The 19,766-nt window shown below is 34.7% G+C and overlaps 1 protein-coding gene across 1 annotated transcript in view; it reads left to right on the forward strand.

Moving 5' to 3' along the window:
* ABC1 (ABC transporter 1) overlaps positions 1 to 19,766 on the forward strand; it is a 204,574-nt gene that overhangs the window by 50,371 nt on the left and 134,437 nt on the right. The window contains exon 3 of the mRNA XM_089824290.1: positions 4,900 to 5,052. Within this exon, the coding sequence (XP_089680416.1) occupies positions 4,900 to 5,052 (153 nt within the window). The remainder of the gene's footprint in view (positions 1 to 4,899; positions 5,053 to 19,766) is intronic.

A 19,766-nucleotide genomic window follows, 5' to 3' on the forward strand; every position in this document is an offset into this window, starting at 1 on the left:
AAAAGCGAAAAAAAAAGTACCGTACGGTTTCTGGAAAGTACTGTACAGTTTCATAATTGCAGGGGACAACACCGTACGGGTTCTCATCTGAAGGGAAACAGAAGTAACGTACGATTTTTCATATCTGAAGGAGGGTGTACGAGTTTCATGTTTGTAGTACGGTTTTTAAAGCCAACGTACTGATTTCATGTTTGCAGTACGGTTTTTAAAACCAACGTACGGATTTCATGTTTGCAGTACGGGTTTTAAAGACAAAGTATAGATTTCATGTTGTAGTACGGTTTTTAAAGACAACGTACAAATTTCATGCTTGCAGTACGGTTTTTAAAGACAATGTACGGTCTCCATCTTCAAAGTTGGTGTACGGTTTTGCTGTGGTATGGTTTTCTCTTGCACTGTACGGTTTTTAAAAGTTGCACTGAAACCACCATACGGATTTTGATAGCTTCAGAAGGTTAACGTACGGAATTTGGTACGGATTTTGGTCGCCTCAGAAGGTTAACGTACGGAATTTGGAGCCAAAATTTGTTAATTTCCATTGTATGGATTTTCAAGACTTTACGGATTTCATCACAGAAGGGTGACAGGAGGTTTTTTACAAAAAAAAAAAAAATGACGACAGAATCAAGTTGTTCAGAATGAGTGACAGATGATGCCAAAGGGAAGGGGACGCATCCGTGGTTGCCAGAAAGAGTGCAGAATCGGCAGATAATGACAGAAATGGTGTGTTCCGTGCATTTCTGTGTGGGTTGCGAAGTGCTAATTTGGTCTTGGTGGCGAGGGGTGCTACCCCTCGACCTTGCCCTGTACTGCGACAAGGAGCGCACCCGGGGCGCTGCCCCAGGACCCCGCGGGGGCGTTGCCCCCTGGACCCCCAGTCGTTGCGGATATCAGTCGTGGGAGCCTGACTAGTTGCGAAGACTTGGAGCTGCTGCAGGCATGGAGTGGCTGTGTATCAGAGGCACTGAGAGTAGGTGTTGGCCGTGAGGCTGTCTTGGTGGATGTGTAGAGAGCTCGGGAGGAGCTGATCATCCAGTTGGAGGCAGTGCAGCGACACTTGGCTCAAGGTACCGAGGAGTTGGAAGCAGAGGAAGCAGCATAGGTGGCTATCAAGGTGAGCTTGAGGAGTCAGTATTGTGTTAGCAAAGGCTATAGATGCAACGGGATGAATGTGAAAGTGATATGACAGATCAATATTATTGTATTAGTTGTTTGAGTTTTGTTCTGTAGTCGTCAGGAGACGACTTTTCTTTTTGGGGGGGATGATGTCGTCGGTAGAAATTGTGTATCAGCCGACGGGTCCCTTCGGGAAGGGAATTGTGTATCAGCCGACGGGTTCCTTCGGAAAAGAAATTGTGTATCAGTCGACGGATCCCTTCGGAAAGGTTTTTATGTAACGACATGTATGTGGCCGACGGACTCCTTCGAGAAAGTTCTTCGGAAAGTATTTATAACCCCTTCGGGAAGCATTGTATTCATCTTATCATCAGATCTTATCATCGAAGTATAATGTACTGTGGGCATATGCGAATAATAATAAGAGTTCTGCTATTTACTGTTCATGTTCGTATTCATTGTCTGTTTCTTAATTAATCCATGCGGTAAACATATACCTCAGTTGTGATTTTGATGCACCAACTTAATCTCAAAACTTAAGATCAAATCAATATGCTTCAGCTCTGGAATTGAAATCACCAACTCAAAAACCCTCTCGAAGATAATAAAAGCAAATAGACAATGAATGCCTTCTTTCAACAAATGGGCTCATATATATATAACATAAATTGGCACTTAGCTTCTTTGTCACACCTTTCATTTAAGAAACTTCATCTTCACAATTAAATTTTATAACATTAATTTACTTAGAGTACCTTTAATAATAATGAAGCCTCATCAATTCATTAATAAATACAAATCCATCAATTAAATAGCTCCGTCCAATGCAGACGATGACCATAGTAACACGAGGACGCGTCCCTCTCCCTTTTGCCCACATCTCGGAGACGGGGATGCACCAGGGATTTGGGGACACCGTTCTCCCATCCCTGGCGGCACCACCAGATTTTGCCACCTCTACAGAGGATGGAGGGACGTCTTGGTGTTGACTATTTGCTGATTCAATTATTTATGTTCAATGCTTGATGTTCCAATTCAATGCAATGTTCAAGTATTTACTCTTTTACATCTTTATATCTTATACTGCAATACATCTTTTCATAACTAGCATTTTAACTATCATATGTGTAGTATATACAACCCCTGCCGTCCCCAAATTAAGGCCCCTTTGTTCCCTCATCCTGAAAACTTGTGCCCTTGTTTCGTAGTCCCCCAATCCCCTAGGGCGGTGTAACTATGATGATGATCAATTGCTAGCACCACTGACTACCTTGCCAAATATGGAAACTGCCCAAAATAGACTTACTAAAAATAGCGAATCCACTATTGAGACCCTCAAATCTCATTGCCAGCTCATGAGGGCCGCGATGATGAACTGACGAAGCCAATTACAAAGACCTGCTAAAACTGAGGACATTACATGCTCCAGATTGTGTAGTCACCCAACCTACGACTCCCTTGATTCCCTTCCGTCTAGTTCTGCCCCACGGAAGTATCTACTTCTTGGCAGTGGTGTAAGTGTGAGATTTTTCAAATGGTGTTAAGTATTCTCAATGAGTTCAAATACCTCACCTTCTACTACTTTGTTACCTTCTACAACTTCTGTACGACCATCCCCTTCAACATTGTTCACTTCATACCCTTCGTACCATTTGGAACAACTTTTGGCCCATAATACCTTCAACACATCCTGGCTTCCCTTCGAGCAACCTTTCTTCCCCTTTAGTTATCCCTTGACAAGTTTCTATAACCATTGCCTCCTTTCTACTTGATTCTCCAATCTCAAGAAAGTTTGAATGCCCTCATAGTCGTCCTGTTGTTCCCTTGGGATATGGTTTCTATCTTTATTAAAGATATTTGGGACTAATTATTCCTTTTGAGGGGATTGAGGATATGTTGCCGCCTTTGGCTCTCGTCATGCTCCTATTCTTAGGGTGTTTTCCTTGTATCAACATAAGATTTGTTGGGAGTAGTTCTCTCTATTGTCTTCTTCTCGTGAGTTGTGAAGGGTAAGGAAATGTTGTACCATAAGTGACACATCGATTGGTGCTCCGCTGGACTCATCCCTAGTGAATTCCACTCTACTCTTGCAGTGACTTCCTCTTGAAACACTTCCCTTCGGATGTGAGTTTCAATGGATGCTTGCAATATGTTCTCAAAGTCTACCATCAAAGTTCCTTCTCCTTCAAGTAATCCTTCAAAAACTTCTTATTTCTTGTTACTTGTGCCTTCATCACTCATTGGTTGGCCCATTATATTACTCTTGCCATTTAACACCCTCTGTCATTCCTAGACTTGTCTAGCCAATGACGCTAAAAGTTCGTCGCTAGGGTAAAGTTTAACACATACAAGAATGTACAATAATGCAATAGATCAGATGCAATATAAGAGAACTCACATAGGCATATTCATTAATCTCATAAATGTTTACAATGTATCTTAGAATGACACCAGCAATATGTCTATTTCATGATGATGACAACATCTCTTGGAGATAAGTACATGAACATATATAGAAGTGTCAGGCGGGTGCAAGTACCAACTGTCACCAACCATTGCCCAATTACCTACACCTTGACAAATACTCCAAACACTAATTGCCTGACAACAATAATCAGGAACCTTGCCAAAGTTCACTTATTTCTAAATATATTATTTAACTTGTGGAAAATAGACAAGGTCTGCCACCCCTTGTCATAAACTAGTGACTTTGTTCTTGAAGAGTGCATGTAGTTTCAAATTAGGGACGTCATAATCTCAACTCCTACAAAATGCTTTCCCACTGGCGTTTGATCATTATTCCCTTGCTGGATACCTTTGTGATTGAGGCAGTACTTGGTTCTTCCCCCTTTCGTCTTGAAAACTTCAACTACTGATTGATGGACCTATCTTTCCAGTGTAAGTGAATTTTTCACCATCTTAGTATGCTTTCCTTGAGCTGGGAGAAAGCATAGGACACTGCTTTTGTTATGAGATGGACAAGGGATGAAATGGACCTGTAGCATAGGACACTGCTTTAGTTATGAGATTGATATATGATGAAAATGGAGTGGTCTTCTCTTTTACTGTAGATAGACTTTGATTGCTCAGAGGGTCATGATTTAATGATCCTTATAAGACACATTTTTGTCTCTGTACCTTGAATTTCAAGTCTGCTGCTTGAAGTTTTGTTTGAAATTGCCGTTTGTTTCATCCATTGAACTCCAAGACTCGTATTAATTTTCATGATTTACTCCGATAATTATATTAATTTTCTCGATTAACTGCCATAACTTAATCCATATTAGGCAAGGGTTTTCTAATAATATGGATTGATTCTCCTCAAACACATCCGTGGAAGGGATTTTCCATCTAATTTATAAATTGTGTACAACTTTCTTGCATGGAGCATATATTTAGTTTCATTCTTGTATTTTGTTGTTTGTTAGCTCATAGCATTGTCTTTTAGCTTTTTGCTTCAGTGGCTTGTGTCCTGAGTAATTTCTATCACCTTGATATTCTGGTTATGACCACCGCCTTTGTAATGGAGGATTCTATTACATATTGAATCTACATGCAATTTGAGCTTGTATTTCAAATAACAAAGTTACAATCATTATTAAGAAAGCATTTCTTTTGGTTCATTTACATTTTTCACTTATATTATAGTAGATGACCTCAAATGTATTATAGGAGATTTTTAATATATTAAATTGTTGAATGATATTATTGATGATCCGAGAAATGACTCCTAATCAAAATAATTCACTGTCTTTTGTTTTAATGATTTGCTTTAATCTGCAGATTTTGTCAGCCTTAGAAATTGTGAGACAAGGAGCAGATGTTATGCCAAGAGAACAACTTAATAATGTATTAACAGCCGAGCTAGGTATAAATTGGCAATCCAAACTTAGAAGCTTTGATTACGAGCCAATGGCTGCTGCAAGCATAGGTCAGGTATTTTATCACGCACAACTTTGCTTCTCATAAAAGGGTTGAATTCTCTATTATTGATTTCTAGTTAACTGTTATGGTAATTATATTTTATTAAGATAGGCACAGTACCTAGTACATGGAAACTATAATTGAATGTGTTCATAGTTGACAACCACATAAATGTAGTAGGATAATACTAGCTGCAAGCTCTGTTGCTTGTAAGCTTGTAAAAGAAGCTTGTGTGTCAGTTTAGAATGCAGTTAGGCCATAAATGGGTCATAATCAGGAAGCTTACATGAGATATAACAAGAAAGTAATTAGACATTCTCGATGGTTAAAGAAAATATTCTTCAAGCAGTAGAATGTTTGGTGTTCATTTCGACTCTAGAAAATTTTGAATTGTCATCCTCCTGTCAGTCTTTAGTATACCACTTCCTGTTGAGATCATTGCAATAGATTATTATTGCACATTATATTTGTTTGTAATATATATATATATATATATATATATATATATATATAGTCATATTTGATAAAATGCACAAAATAATAATATAATATTCTGACCAACTATTCACATAAATATGAATAACCTTCCACATTAGTTTAAACGACCAATTTAGTTGACCGTGATGCATAGTTGATAATCTACATTGGTTGTTATGTGCGTGTCTTTGGGAGTGACGTGGAAAGTCACAACCCGATGGGTCATGACTCCATGTTGGAGTCACCCCATTGGATGATGACTCTCCCATCAATTATTTATATCCTTGATCCGCGTCTTTAGAATTGTGACAGAATACCAGTTTCTCACGTCTTCTAGAGTGATTCATAGCACAGAAGTCATCGAGTCTGTTAACACCATAATTACCGTAACCTCTGACAGGAATAAAAAAGTTTTTGACCATCGGACTAGCAGGATATTCAGCAGCAAATAAAAGAAGAGCTTGGTAGTGAAAAGAAACAGAGTACGCTGAAACAAAAGTAGATTGCAGACAAAGTATACATGTGCAGATATCGCAGAGCATAGGATACTATTGTCAAAGGCAATATACATATAGCAGAATATATATCGCAGACATTAGTGAGTACAAGAGATCAATACTTGGAGCAGTATATATAAAGTGACATAAGAAGATCATAATTACATACTGTTTGACATATAAGAATAGTCTACGGTTGCAGATGACTATATTGTAATTAATCATTTCAATAATAAAAGAGATTAGTACTAGGTTTATCACCTCCTAGTTTGAAGGTCTTCTCAAGGTATATACTGTGATATTGCTATCAGGATTTAACTGTGTAATTTTGAGTCAAACTCATCGACCCATATTTCATGAATAGTGATTCTCATGAGAATAAATGGAACACTTAGCACTCATTGGATCTAGGTGATGCTCACACGGGTGAAGCACCGGGACTTCCTGGGAGTTCCCAGTACTACTCCAGCCTGAGCGCGCTTAACTACAGAGTTTCCTCCATGGTTAAACCCAAAGCTTGCAACCCCATTTGCAAAACCTTCACCAAGTGTTGTGCCTTATGAACCATTCATTAGAAAGCCCCTTAAGCTCATCAATTGATAAGTAGGAGATATTTTCAATTACACAGTTAAATCCTGATAGCAATATCACAATTTGACTTGCTGTGGAAAATATCTCCTACTTATCAAGGTATATACTGTTTAAATTGTAATTAATCATTTCAATAATAAAAGAGATTAGTACAAGGTTTGTCACCTCCTAGTTCAAAGGTCTTCTCAAGGTATATACTGTTTAAATTGTTTCATATGTACATTGCTATAAACTGATCTAAAATTAACATGGTATTGGAGCGGGTCTAAGAGATGATCCTTGTCAGATTTATTTATCGAGTGTACCCAAAATTTCTTAAATACCACATCTGTCAAAAAGGTGAACGGTGAGACTAGAAGATAGACTCGAAGGTGACTCAAAACTTTCAGCTTGGAAATTACAAATAATGTTGATCTTGGAAGAGCATGATCTAAAACAGTTAATGGAAAAATCAGACCCACCATCCAAAGGGACTGACGAATTGAATAAATGGAAAAAGGACTATACTAGAGCTATTAAATTACTAGCAGATGGAATAAAAGATCATCTACTTCATGTCATTACAGAACTAGAAACAACAAATGAAATGTTCAAAGCACTTAGAGAAATGTTTGAGACGAACAATACAACCAGAATTCTCACATTGAAAGACAAACTCTCCAACACTAAGATTAATAAAGGAGAATCCACTGCTTCATATTTTACAAGGATAACTGAATTAAGGAACCAACTCTCTACAATTGTTCACATCTATGATGAAAAAGAATTGAGTATGATAGCACTGAAAGGACTGCCACCATCACGAAAAACTTTTAGACAATGCATATGTTCTCGATTCATGCTTCCTAAACTTGCTCGACTAATGGATGACCGCATACAAGAGGAGTGAATGTTACTGTCTCAAGATGATACTTCTACTGGAGGTGATATTCACATTCTCACGACCCAAGTTGATAAAAAGAAGAAACCTAAATTCAAAGAGAAAAGGGAACGAAAAGATTACTCTAAAATGCGGTGCTTTAGATCGGACAAGTATGGTCACACAACTTTTGAATGACCTGCTAGATTTAAACATCAAGCATCCTTTGCCAAAGTCAGCAATTCAGATATAGATTCAGAAAGATGTCCATTCTAAAGAACTTCAAATATCCATAATACGTGTGAAATATTGGATTAAGAGGGAGTTCTCAATTTTCTTATCATCTTCATGAAATTGCAAAAAAATGTGAAATGCCTCTAAAATGGATTTGGCTTGGTAACAATTTCTGAGATGGAGTGTCAAAATATCAATTTATTGTAATATATTTTTTATATACAAAGCTAATTGTAAAATCACATTTATTTGTTTGTACTATTAAGAGTTATGTACCTTGACCTTTTTTTCCAATAATGTTATTGTAGGAAGAGGGAGATTGAGATTCAGAGGGAGGTTGTCAGTTCATTAGAGGTAACCTTGAAAGAGACGGAGCAGATAGAGGATATGATTCAATCAACCTTTGGTGACCTCAATCATATTGATTCAAAGGGAGTAAACCATATTGAGATGGATTCTCCAGTGATTAATAAATTGTAGTAGTCAAGAGAACTGTAATTCATGAATATATCTCGTGACTATGTGATTTAATGGGCCTACCCCTTGTGTACGTCATGAGGAAGTGACAACTTCCTAATGATCATCACTTGTATTAGTAGAAGTTATTGAAAGGTGACAATCTTAAAATTACTTAATTTTCCAATATGATAGATATCTTACGATGTCTATGCAGATCATGATAGATTATACTTTACATGGTAGATGTTTATATGGTAAGCATTATGAGAATGCATGTGCACATACCTTATAAACATTTTTTTGAGTACACGGTGAATGCTATGCAAATTGATATTCAAGAAGGTTATTACATAGAGTACTTGGTGAATATCACGCAACTTGATGTTCTAGAGACCATTACTCACAAAGTACGATGTACAAGACCATTACTCACAAAGTACTTGGTGAATATCACGCGACTTGATGTTCTGGAAGACCATTACTCACAGTTTTGGTGAATATCATGCGACTTGATGTTCTGGAAGGCCATTATTGAAAAAGTATTTGGTGTATATCGAATGTCGATATTTTGGGAGACAAATACTTATGATATCGAAACCTTTTTGAGTACTTGGTGAATATCGAATGCAGATATTCTGGGAGACCAATACTCGTGATATCAAAAACTTTTTGAGTAATTGGTGAATATCGAATGTTGATATTCTAGAAACAAATACTCATGATATCGGATGCAATATCTATCTTATTTAGGTATTTGGTGAATATCATAAGTTCATATTATGGTGGCCAATACTCATGATATCAAAATAATTAAAATCTTCTCATCAAAGATTTCCTTATGTCTCATTCCTAATATTGTCAATGGCGTAACATTTACTTATATATTTATCCTCCTAAACTAAGTGGGAGTGTTAATGTTATAGTTCAGTCACAATAATATGATGGAGAAAATAAATAAAAATAAATCATCTATTATGTTCAATATATTATTATTGCACATTATATTTGATTGTAAAATATATAATTTCGTATTATATATATATATATATATATATATATATAAAATCATAATTGTTAGAATGTCCAAAATAATAATATAATATTCTGACCAACTATTCGCATAAATTTGAATAACCCTTTCACATTAGTTTAAGCTGCCAATTTAGTTGACGGTGATGCTGTGATGCATAGTTGATAATCTACATTGGTTGTTATGTGCGTGTCTTTAGGAATGACATGGAAAGTCACAACCCGATGGGTCATGACACCATGTTGGAATCACCCCATTGGATGGTGACTCTTCCGTCAATAATTTATATCCCTGACCTGTGTTTTTAGAATCATGATAGAATACCAGTTTCTCACATCTTCTAGAGTGATTTCGTAGCACAGAAGTCATTGAGTCTGTTAACGCCATAATTATTGTAATCTCTGACAGGAATAATCAAGTTTTTGACCCTTGGACTTGCAGGATATTCAGCAGCAAATAAAAGAAGAGTTTGGTAGTGAATAGAAATAGAGTTCTGAAACCAAAGTACATTGCAGACAAAGTATACATGTGCAGATCACACGATACATTCAGATTGTACCATATATATATATCCAGAAGGACATATGTGAGATAACCGGTGCTATAATACTGCAGAGGATAAGATACTATTGTCAAAGACAATATACATATAGCAGAATATATATCGCAGATATTAATGAGTACAAGAGATCAATACTTGGAGCAGTATATATAAAGTGACAGTTATAAGAAGATCATAATTACATACTGGTCGACATATAAGAATTGTCTACAGTTGCAGATGACTATATTGTAATTAATCATTTCAATAATAAAAGTGATTATTACTAGGTTTATCACCTCCTAGTTTGAACGTCTTCTTAGGGTATATACTGTTTAAATTGTTTCATATGTACATTGCTATTATCTGATCTAAAATTAACATGGTATCAGAGTGGGTTTAAGAGACTATCCTGATCAGATTTATTTATCTAGTGTACTCAAAATTTCTTAAATACCACATCTGTCATAAAGGTGAATGGTGTGAGAGTAGAAGACAAACTCGAAGGTGACTCAAATTTTTTTACTTGGAAATGACGAATAATGTTGATGTTGAAAGAGCGTGATCTAAAATAGTTTATGGAAAAATCAGACCCACCATCCAAAGGGAGTGATGAATTGAATAAATGGGAAAAGGACAATACTAGAGCTATAAAGTTACTAGTGGACAGGGTAAAGGATCATCTACTTCCTGTCATTACAGAACTAGACACAACACATGAAATATTCAAAGCACTTAGAGAAATGTTTGAGATAAACAATACAACTACAATTCTCACATTGAAAGACAAACTCTCCAACATGAAGACAAAGAATACACAGGGACAGGTCAGCAAGAAGATAAAGCATACAAGACAAAGAAAATATCTTATTCACGTGATTACACAACAATAAAGAATATATGCAGTGACACATTCAAACAAAGGTATTAATGAAAGGACATGTTTCTTTAATATATTAACTTACATTAGTTATAGTTATAACATAAGTAATATACCCTCAATATATTATAATGGTTATATAGCAAGATACACACACACACACAGAGTCTTAACATAAGGTAATTATTCCATACATAATATTTTATATATATATTTAGATATCTCATATATACAATATAATTTATCTGACAAAATTATAACATTAACACTCACTCTTAATGAAGAATTATAAAACACATAGATATTATACCATAGGTAATATTTCAAGAATAATACATATAGAAAATCTTTGATTAGAAGATTTCCAATATATGATATCATATAAGTATTGGCCTATCAGAATATCAAAACATGATATTCACCAATTACTATTTGATATCATATTAGGTAACATGAGTATTGGCCTATCAGAATATCAATTAAATGATATACACCAAGTACTCTGAGTAATGGCCTATCAAAACATCAACTAAATGATATTCACTAAGTACTCAATGCGGTAATGGCCTATTAGAATATCAAGGTAAGATCTTTACCAAGTACCTAAAATATATCTATACGAACAACTTGTACATAGTCAAATTAATGACATCTAACACCTAGTTTTTAATTTATAAGATGAAGCCTTTCATGATTTATTTCAACATTTACACAAAATGTATATCATGATACAAGTTATTGTAAGGTCATCACCTTTCAATAACTTCTCCAAATACAAGTGACATCATTTGAAAGTCGTCACTTCCTCACGATTTACACAAGGGGCAAGCCCATACACACTTGACAAGAAAAGTTCACATGAAGCCACCACAGATACTGTCATGTTGTGTTATAACATCTACCATGAAACATATTAGAGAACAAGGTTTTCACCTCAAACTTATCTTTCATAGATAAGAATGTATTACAAGGGATTGCACTTGAAACTTCTTCACGAAGAGATATTAACCTCATGACCTCTCATATCAACTTTTCAGACTCCCTTTGAATATGTTATCATACTTTTAACCACCTAGTAGCAAGTCATGTCATGTTTCCCTAGTTCAAGAGGTATCTTGATAGCATAAGGTCTTTTGATCATATATTCTATTTGTTCCCTCTCTTTGTCCAAGGTTGCCTCTAATGAACTGTCAGACTCCCTCTCATAATTTCAATCTTCAAGGATATTTGCTTCAAGAGCCTCACATTATCCAACATAATCATCAGATGATTAACGAATCCTAAATCACAAGTTCTTTGGAGCTACTATTATAAGATTGAGTTTGTACAATATTTGGTAGCATGCTTAATGTTCCAATCTTCTTTTTTGCGAGGACATCCTCAGCGACAAGGGAAAAGATTAAGGCAAATGACTCTTTATAGTACATATTGAAGTACAAATAAGAGAGACACTACAATGAGTAGATAAGTGTAATACTAAAAGATGAGAAATACTTATTTGCACATGAAGGTCCATAGACATAAAATCATAAAATGCCTTCTTTTTGGGCTCAGACTGACCATCATATTGACAGTGGGGAGCGAATCTAAAAGTTGTGTACTTTGGATGAGATTGAGATAGAGACTCACTTTATTTTCCGTTGCCCTATTTACTATGAGATCAAAGGGAGATTTTTCTGTCTATTCCGGGAGTGTTTCTCTCTTTATGATTTTTTCAATTACTATGATCAGAGGTGTCTTGCACTTTATCTTTAGGAGGCCACTACGCTCCATGATAGTACACTACAGTCACTACTTCCTCACCATCATATGTCTACTCAACTCATTATTACCTTTTTCACACCCTTATCTCCTTTGCTTGGTGTGAAAAAGTCATCTAGTTCTACCAGCTCTTCCGGTCATTCCATCTGTCAGATCCCGTACCGGCTATTTGCAGCAATGACACTCCTCTATGAGTTCCCAGAGACAAAGCATAGCTTCTACTCATTGACAGGTGTATCCTTTTGTGATTGATTTCTTTCTGCCTAAAATGGACTCCTATTCTTTTCTTGGCCTTCTCTCTGTTTCTATGTTTTTTTTTGTTTTGTTGTATGCTTTTGTTTTCGGACATCGTTTGGTGCTCCTTCTGTTGCTAGCCTCATTGTTGTAATCTTCCAGTCCCATAGACCTTTTGGTGGTCTTTTGTTAGACATTAATATCGTTATCTTATCTTATCTTAGTTTATTTTAGAATGAAACATCTCCCCTCTTAAGTTGGTCGAGGTGGGAATGGAACATTTGTTATTATCCCCACTACATTGTAAAATTTCTGCTCTTTTATTGTTTGAACAATTTTGCATCGCATCATATATGATAGAATTTATCTCTAACATCGTTGGCAGTAGATGGCCAGACCATACCACGAGTTTATAATCTTCTATGATCACTCATCTTTGATTGTTTTGTTCTTAGGCTTGTTCATCTCCTATGTCAAAGTTGATAAGAATGCATCTCTCCTTAGTATTTTTGTTTACCAGTTTCCTCTTGTACGTTGTATGCAGACTTCCAATTTAGCTACATGTGAAAACTATCGATAAGTTGTGTTAGCTTCAACCTTCCCATGATGGGGATTATATCTCATTTCATTCGAACATTATTGTTTGTCAATATCAACTATGGTATCACTAGGATGAGTCAATGGTGAATAGAATTGATGTGTTAGATCATCGGTATTCTTAAGAAGTGCTAAGACTTAATAGAGTTATATTAACAAAACATCTTTGGAAAATCATCGATAATCTCCTGTTTGCTTGTCCGCCTCTTTATTCTCCATATCTATACCCTTTGCATTGTGCACTATCTCATGCAAACTACGTTGTTGTTGAGAGCAACATAAGTCAAGGAGGTCTCTACAATGCACAAGCCATGTTTGGGATCAACCAAATGTAGATTGACATGGTGCTCACACAATGATTAATTGAAGATTACAAGTTGTATTAGGAAGAATGATATTTCCAAAGGGACCCCAATCCATCAAACAAAGGATACACGACACGTTCACATTGTTAACATTACATAAAATAATATCACTGCGAGGGGCAATTGAGTAATAACATCAGTGACATGAAACTTTATTAGGGTGGATGATGATGATTATCGTAAATCCATTATAGGTGCCACTAATGTGCTCAACTGACGAATGTAGCTTATTCTAAAACTAACTTCCATCCATTATCTATCAATGAGCCAATAACCTCTGCCAATGACACTAGTCAACAGTTATTGCTGCTACACATCTAGAATTACTGTGTGCCAATCTCCAGATGTATAACTTCTGATTATGTACCCCAAGCAATTTGGTAGTTGATGGAGTATCTTTTTCGCATGTGATCATTTCGCATGGTCCTTATCGATACCATTATTTACGTAAAGCCTCAACTCCTTACTATGTCGAAGTTTAGCTATAATTAATCATACAACCCTCATCTTTAGACTTGCGAATACATCATAGGCCCGTGGTTTCACACCTATCCATGTTGCATTAACATACATGGTAGAGGCCACACATTATACTCATAACAAATGTCAATCAATAGGACTCATTCGATGATTTTGGATCAGTCACTGCAATTCCTTGATCTAACTCATATTGTCATTTACTCGCAAAATGTACACAAAATACGGGCTTTTAGAATGATATTTCATTGACTATCATCTTTGTCTTTGCACGATACTCTTTGAAGAATATTTTCCGATAATTGAATCTACATCAATCAATCTAAGAACACATGACAACCTACCTATTCATTATGATTGATCATTCTTGACAATGGTTTCTTTATCTATGAAACTTCAGACACTGCAACGAGTATTTGATATTCTTTAGAACAACCTCGATTTCTTAACCCTCTCATGCGGTTCAAAAGGTTATAGAATCAACTTGCGACTTTAATCATGCTTATAACTTGTTAGGGAACTCTCAGGTCCTTCAATAACATCGGCAACAAAGTTAGGTAAGGTGGAGTTCTATGCCAAGTCTTAGGCAATAATTTCTCATTGCCTCACGACCCCTGCATAGTGAGATGTGCCAAATAATTTCTAAATATTTGGCCTTCTCGAACTCCCAATCACTTTAGATATTCCGACAGATATGGACTGTTAGTACGGGTAGAAGTTCACGCAATAGTAATACCAAATGATCCAAGAAGATCAATCAATGGTAACATAGATTCATTTTCTCAGGCCAAATTAAGAGTGATTGCTGGTTCTCTTTGAAGGCATTCATTATTTTATATAGAATCTGCTAACTCCAACTGAAGAACTTGCTCAGATTTCTTATTGTCAGAATGTAGTTATGTGGCTGTTTAATTTTCTATTTCATATGTTGAGTCAACATTTCTAGCCCGCTCTTGAAATCTTAAAGGTGTGTTAGGGAACCTGCTTTGATACCATGTTAAAAACAGGATCCATTAATTTGTCCTATAACTTTTAATAGCACTTGTGGATATTTTATGTCCTTTTCGAAGTTACTATACAAATGAATATATATGTGATATAAAGAGGCATGTCTCTTTAATATATTAACTTACATTAGTTATAGTTATAACATAAGTAATATACCCTCAATATATTATAATGGTTATATAACAAGAAAGATAAATACATACATAAATATATATATAAAAACACTCTTAACATAGTTAATTATTCCATATATAATATTTGTCATATATTATTTATATATCTCATACATATAATATAATTTATTCGACAAAATTATAACATTAACAGATTCATAGCATTGAAGTCATTGAGTCTGTTGACACCATAATTACCGTAAACTCTAAGAGTAATAATAAAAATTGTAATTAATCATTTCAATAATAAAAGAGATTAGTACTAGGTTTGTCATCTCCTAGTTCGAAGGTCATCTCAAGATATACACTGTTTAAATTGTTTCATATGTATATTGCTATAATCTGATTTAAAATTAACATGGTATTGGAGCGGGTCTAAGAGGCGATCCTGATCAGATTTATTTATCCAGTGCACTCAAAATTTCTTTAATATCACATCTGTAAAAAAGGTGAACATTTTGAGACTAGAAGATAGACTCGAAGGTGACTCAAAGTTTTCAGCTTGGAAATTACAAATAATGTTGATCTTAAAAGAGAATGATCTGAAACAGTTTATGGAAAAATCTGAGTCTACGTGGTCTTTTGTTTTGGATAGAATGTATAAGAACCAATGTGCACCTAAGAAGGCTTGTCTTAGATGGCAACTATGAAATTCAGTCATGACAAATTTCTGTGCGCCCTATTTACTCTTGACAGTTTGTGATTCTCCTGCAACATATATGTTTGCCAAAAAACACTCATAAATTTACCATCCTGGTCACTGACTATGAATCTAGGCAACCCATGTAACCTGAATATCTCTCTGAAGAAAAGATCTGCCACCTGTGCTGCTATGAAAGTGGATGGAATACCAAAGAAGTGAGCGAACTTCGTCAAGCGCTCTACCACCACATAGATGCAATCTCTCCCCTACACTCGTGGTAACCTAGTGATGAAGTCCATTGTAATACTTTCCCATTCTTGTCAAGAATGGGCAAAGGCTGAAGCGACCCTGCATGATTATACTAAGTGGGGAGGGGAGCGGGGTGAATCAGTATAATAACAATTTTGCCAATTTAAATTTTTTATTCAAACAATTAACTTCAAATGCTGAAATGAACAATTATGCATATGAACTCAAAAATAGAATGATTTACATGGAAATCCAATGCGGGAGAAAACCAAGACAAATAAATGCTTTTTTATATAAACTGTTCTTTTACAAAGATTTTGTAGGCAACGACCTACTAGAGGCTACGACCTCTATGTTTATGAACACCAACTCACTGGAAGCTCCAACTCCCACACTTTGCAGGCTCCAACCTATAAGAAGCTCCAACTCCCTCTACTTGTCTTCGTGAGCACCGACCCATTGCACACAAACTTCTCTTCCACCTTATCAATCATAAATCTCTTCACCGAATCTGCTATATTTCTTTCACCAATCTGAAAACACAATCTTGTAATGGTTCTCACAGCGCTGTAATATTCTTTTGGTTTGATTACAAAATTTCTCCACTAATACATCTAGATAATCCTTCTTTCTATCCTCTTTATCAGAGCAGCAATCTTTCTTACTTAATGTCTCTTGTATTATTCTCACATACTTATAGTATACATCTGAATATTTTCCTCTATCTCTTTTCTTTCACTGCTTTGCCCTTTTCCTCATATATATTCTGTTTTGCTACTTTTGTTCCTCCCCTTATTTTCAAACAATACAATTGTTCTTTATAACTTGTTTGTTTCAATAAAAGTCGTGTCTCTTGACTGAAGAGGCATCTTATTAGAATTTCAACCTTTAATGTTTTAGTCTATAATAATGCCTCTTCATTTAATCGTATAATTCTTCTTTATTATGGGGCTTTAATTAGAAGCTGCAACTAATACCACACCTTACGATAATTTTGTATCTCACCGATTCATCTTCTTAATCTCTGTCTTATCACAGCCTCTGTTTTTATAATGATTTTATTCCCATCCACACGTCTTTCATAATCTCACCATTATTTCTGTACAGTATTTTTTTCCATGTTAATCAAACAGCATGAACATAATATCTTTCCTTTGTTTTATTTGTCTGATGTATCGACAACACACACATAACGTTATTTGCAATTGCTTTCAATATGTCATCTATGATTGCCATCTAAACTCCTGTTCATTTTATTATTGTCGTCTTATTCTTATTAATCACAAGTGTTTGTGATATACGTCCTTGAGTTCTGACGGCTTCTCTTTGATTAATGGCAAATTTATTTGTGATTCGAACATGCCATGAAATATGTATCCCTGTGAAAGACTTCAATACTTATCGCTGCATGATATAGACTTAGAACTTTTATAATCGTATTTTTCTGAAACATATACATATACAACAGATATGAATCGTGCCTCCATATTTTTGTAGGGTCAATTATTTATTTCGAATTACTCATCATTGATCGGTATTAGCACGGAGAGATGTCAGATTATCAGGTTTCATATCTTGAATCGTATCTTCCTCCAAATTGCACATCATATTTAAAAAATGATATATTTATTTTAACATCACAGCAAGGACTATTGTCGTTGTGAAACAACCATCTCTTATGAATTTTCTGATGTTTTTACGGGGTCTTCAATACTAAGAATTCATCGCAGCTTCAAGCAATCACGGCTACTTAACATTCATCACCGGTTCATGTTTGTCAGGCTTCTTTTCATTACTCTTGTCATTAACTCTTTCCTTTCAATGATTTATCTTTGCTAACATATTATCATATTTGTATATTTTCTAATGAATCATTCCAATTCCATTCAATTCCTTTATTTGTATATGCCATTTCTTCATACTACTTTCATCCATATATATTTCTGAACATTAGCACTGTAGTATATATTTCTGAATTTTTTTATAATGATGAACAATGTTGTAAACACTGCTGCATGTTAATTTCTAATGCTTTTCCTTCTCATATACCATTGATTCTGTTTGGACGGTTGTACACTCATTAAACTGTAAGTCACCTTCATATTCTTCAACCTGTTCCTTTGACATTGATGATTCTAAGTTTTGTTCATCTTTGACATCAATGACAATATTTTCATTAATATCTGCAAGTCATCCTTGAGTTCCCTCCAGGTGAATCTCTCACGGATCTGCCTATAAGTTTTGAAGACCCGAAAATGTCCAGCTGTAGGCGCATTATGAAATGCCCTCAAGATCTCTTCTCTAAACTGTGATGTGCATCGATTATTATTAAATTTAATAAGATCTCTTCTCTAAATCTCTATACCAATTATGATTACTCCCTATCATCACTCTAAGAAACACAAGGATGAAATAGAGAAGGCAATTAAGGAGTTGTTGGAGATGGGGCACATTAGGCCTAGCAAAAGCCCTTTTGCTTCAGCAGTAGTTTTGGTAAAGAAGGATGGGACGATGCGCATGTGCATCGATTACTATTAAATTTACCGCTTTTGCATTATATAATGTAAAAAGCAGTTTTAAGCTACTTTAAAGAATAAATAATAATTTATAAAAAATGTTTAATATATATTTAATTCTTCAATTTTATAATTAAAATATAGAAAATGTCTATATTATAAATTTTAATTTTAATTTAATTTATTCTACTATTATTTTGTAAAATAAAATTGTGCATAGATTAATTGCACACATTGTAATCAATTATAATTTTATGAATAATTCAATTAACAATATTATATAACTTAATATACATAATTTAATTTAATAAAACATAATGATATACTTTGTTTTAAATTAAATTCTTAATTATTATTTTAAGATTATTTAAAATTAATTGCTTGATAACAATTAGAATTTTTAAAATTCAAAATTTTAAAATAGAATAATAAAAATTTGAAATATAATTTTAATAGATACAAAATAATGAAGTATGACAATATTTTCCTACAACTTTTTTTATTCAATCGAAGTCAAAACTACATCACCAGGTTTTTACTGTCTTTGATGAAGTTGGCCTTCACAAGTTACGATCTCTACAACATTCGATATTCTATTTCAATTTCACAACTAAATTTTCAACTGAACTCTTACTTTAATTACTCCCAGACTAAAGGCAGGAACTTTGGTGCTTGTGCCCCTTGTTAGAATAATAATCAATTCAAGCTGGCCATTAAATCTAAAATTTGAACATTCATTTGATTTTTCTGCCATAGAGAGTGACTCAAATGATTCTGAGCCTTTCAATATTTGATAGCTAGAATGAGGCTTAGTTTCATGTGTTGTGCCTATAGCCTGTTATATTCTGATGTTTGAGACTTTTGGATACATGTTTGAGACATTCTGACTTGGATATCTATATTAATTGACTATGGTTTTGATGTTTGAGACTATTGTTGTAATGCTGTTATACTGATTTATATTACTGGTTTTATCTTTTATGTTATATTTAAACTGTTATACTGATTTATACTGCTGCTGTTATTATATATGTTGTTATACTACTTTTGTAACTCGTGAATCAGTGGCTTAAATTTTATTTCTATATTGTCTTGTTAATAGTCAATTATTGACATATTTTCTTTTCTTTCCCTT

This window comes from Cupressus sempervirens, chromosome 4, assembly GCF_028749045.1.
Source record: "Cupressus sempervirens isolate cs-2001-9-10 chromosome 4, ASM2874904v1, whole genome shotgun sequence".
In the NCBI taxonomy this organism is placed as follows: Eukaryota; Viridiplantae; Streptophyta; class Pinopsida; order Cupressales; family Cupressaceae; genus Cupressus; species Cupressus sempervirens.